The sequence below is a fragment of the Mus pahari genome, unplaced genomic scaffold, assembly GCF_900095145.1.
Source record: "Mus pahari unplaced genomic scaffold, PAHARI_EIJ_v1.1 scaffold_7329_1, whole genome shotgun sequence".
Lineage (NCBI taxonomy): Eukaryota > Metazoa > Chordata > Mammalia > Rodentia > Muridae > Mus > Mus pahari.
Window position 1 is genome coordinate 71,355 of NW_018393749.1, and position 2,618 is coordinate 73,972.

The 2,618-nt window shown below is 47.3% G+C and overlaps 1 protein-coding gene across 1 annotated transcript; it reads left to right on the forward strand.

The window, feature by feature from the left end:
- Nucleotides 1–268: 268 nt before the first annotated feature.
- Nucleotides 269–1,672, forward strand: LOC110315715 (protein S-Myc). The gene has a single exon (XM_021189706.1). The coding sequence runs from the start codon at nt 283–285 to the stop codon at nt 1,573–1,575; it is 1,293 nt and encodes a 430-aa protein (XP_021045365.1). The 5' UTR covers nt 269–282; the 3' UTR covers nt 1,576–1,672.
- The last annotated feature ends 946 nt before the right edge of the window (nt 1,673–2,618 follow it).

A 2,618-nucleotide genomic window follows, 5' to 3' on the forward strand; every position in this document is an offset into this window, starting at 1 on the left:
GAAGATGCTCTTGAGAGCTGGGTGGAAGCCAGAAGAGCCCTAGTTAGGCACAAGGGCAATCAGGCGGCAGCAGCCACCAGGAAGACCTGTCTGTCTCTAAAGCCCACTGGAGAACTTCGCAGCTCTGAAAAGCCTCAGATCAGATCCTCTAGTAGCCCCGGAGAGTGTTGGAGGTTGGTTGGGTCTCACACCCTATGTGACCTCCCACGGGACGGAAACACCCCCATATTTAAAAAGAACTAAGGAGAAAGGGGTGTTTCGTTGTCAGGTGGAGACGAACAGATGCTCAGCTGCACTACATCCACCATGCCCGGAATGATCTGCAAGAACTCAGACCTGGAGTTTGACTCGCTGAAACCCTGCTTCTACCCGGAAGAAGATGACATCTACTTTGGTGGTCGCAACTCGACGCCTCCAGGGGAGGACATCTGGAAGAAGTTTGAACTGTTGCCCACCCCGCGATTGTCACCTGACAGTGCCTTGGCAGAGCACAGCCTGGAGCCGGTGAACCGGGCCACGGAGATGCTGCTGCCTGAGGCCGACCTATGGAGTAACCCGGGCGAGGAGGAGGTTTTCGGCCTGGGAGATCTCCGCGGCTGCACCAGCAACCCGATCATCCTTCAGGACTGCATGTGGAGCGGCTTCTCCAACGGAGGGAAACCAGAGAGTGTGGTGAGCAAGAAACTGCCAGGGGGCTACGGGTCCCTCGCCGTCGGCGCAGGCACCTTGGCCCCTGGAGCGGCAGCCGCCAGCTCTACTGGCCAAGAGCGCAGTGGGACAGCAGGTGTGGGGCGTGGGAAAGCAGCCTGGCTCACAGAGCTCTCCCACCTGGACTCGGAGTGTGTGGACCCGGCTGTGGTCTTCTCCCAAGCGAGTAAGCGCGAGTCTATGTCTGTACCCACCATCCCCGCCAGCACCGGCTCAGCGATAAGCCTTGGTGACCACCAGGGGCTCAGCAGTTCCCTAGAGGACTTCCTAAGCAACTCAGGTTCTGTGGAGGAAGGCGGAGAGGAAATCTATGTGGTCATGCTGGAGGAGACACAGTTCTCCAAGACTGTCACCAGGCTCCCCACCGCGGCGCATCGGGAGAACGCAACGCTGAGTCCCGGGTGCGCTCAGTCCAGCGAGGTGATCCTCAAGCGCTACGACCCCATTCAGGAGCAACACAACTATGCCGCGCCACCGTTGCCCAACGTGGACAGGGAGGACACATGGCCTCAGAAGAAGCCCAGGAGCCACGCTTCGCTAGCCCTCAAATGCGTACTCCGGCCAAAGGCTCCGAGGTTGGGATCCCGGAACAACTCAGACTGGGAGAACATTGAGCGTCGCCGCAACCACAACAGGATGGAGCGCCAACGCCGTGACATTATGCGCTCCAGCTTCCTGAACCTCAGGGAACTTGTGCCTGAGCTGGCGCACAATGAGAAGGCCGCTAAGGCGGTCATCCTGAAAAAAGCCACTGAGTACATCCACACTCTGCGGGCTGATGAGTCCAAGCTCCTGGTGGAAAGGAAGAAACTGTATGAAAGACAACAGCAGTTGCTACAGAAAATCAAACAAGCTGCTGTGTGCTAAATATTTCTTAAATGGACAGTCACTGTTACTTTGCACATGTTAACTTGAAAAAAAAAAAGCTATTGTGTTGACATTAAGAATGGTTTGCCTTCATATTGGTCCCTTGTTAAGTTTGGATCTGAATAGGGGCAAGTCATTGATGGAGCTAGTGGTACCTTGAAAAGCCCAGGAATAGGGACGACTCTGTTAGGTGATTTCTTTCTTTCCTCTAACCTCAGTGAATGCTCCATCCTGGCCACGAATGTTCAGGACAGTTGGGAACCTTTACAGGGTATTGAAGTCAGGTTTACTCCAAGTTTCCAGAGCCACTCCTCCTTTTTACAAGAGATTAGATTCCAATAGATGCTACAAAAGGGGTTTGGGATTTGATATCTATGAGGGAATATCTTTGTAAATTCCATTGATTCACCCAAGAGAACGGTATTATACTGGAAGTTCACTCCTAAGTATTGTAATAATACCTCAATGTTTGAGAAGCATGTTTTGCATTCAGATATATTTTCAATTTGTGTAATGTACTGTACTAATTCTTACCCTGTCTGCGTTTTTTTGTATGCTGCTGATACGTAACTAAATGTGATACTTATGTTTTCATATGAAAATGAATAGTGAAAGGTTTTAGTGGGTATTTATAATTTTTTGAATTAAGAAACTTTTTAAAGTAATTATATGTGTATGTGTGACATTAAGAATGGTTAATATATATATATATATATATATATATATATATATATATATATATGTTCCTTTTTTCAAAGTCCGTATCGTCTTGTTAGTATATTTGTTCATATGTGATATGTAGAAATGATTGAACTTAACGTTGTGTGTTTAATTTCTACAAAATATGTGCTCTTTGAAATACCTCATGTTCTTATGAAATAAATGATTTTTTTTTTAAAAAGAAACTTTCTGGTGGAAGAAATGCTTCTCAGCTCATTACTTTACACTTAAATGTGATTTGGCACTTTTTATTTCATAGATTTTATATTTAATGATAATAATAATAATAACAGATTTAATATTATGTCTCTAACCTGCACTTT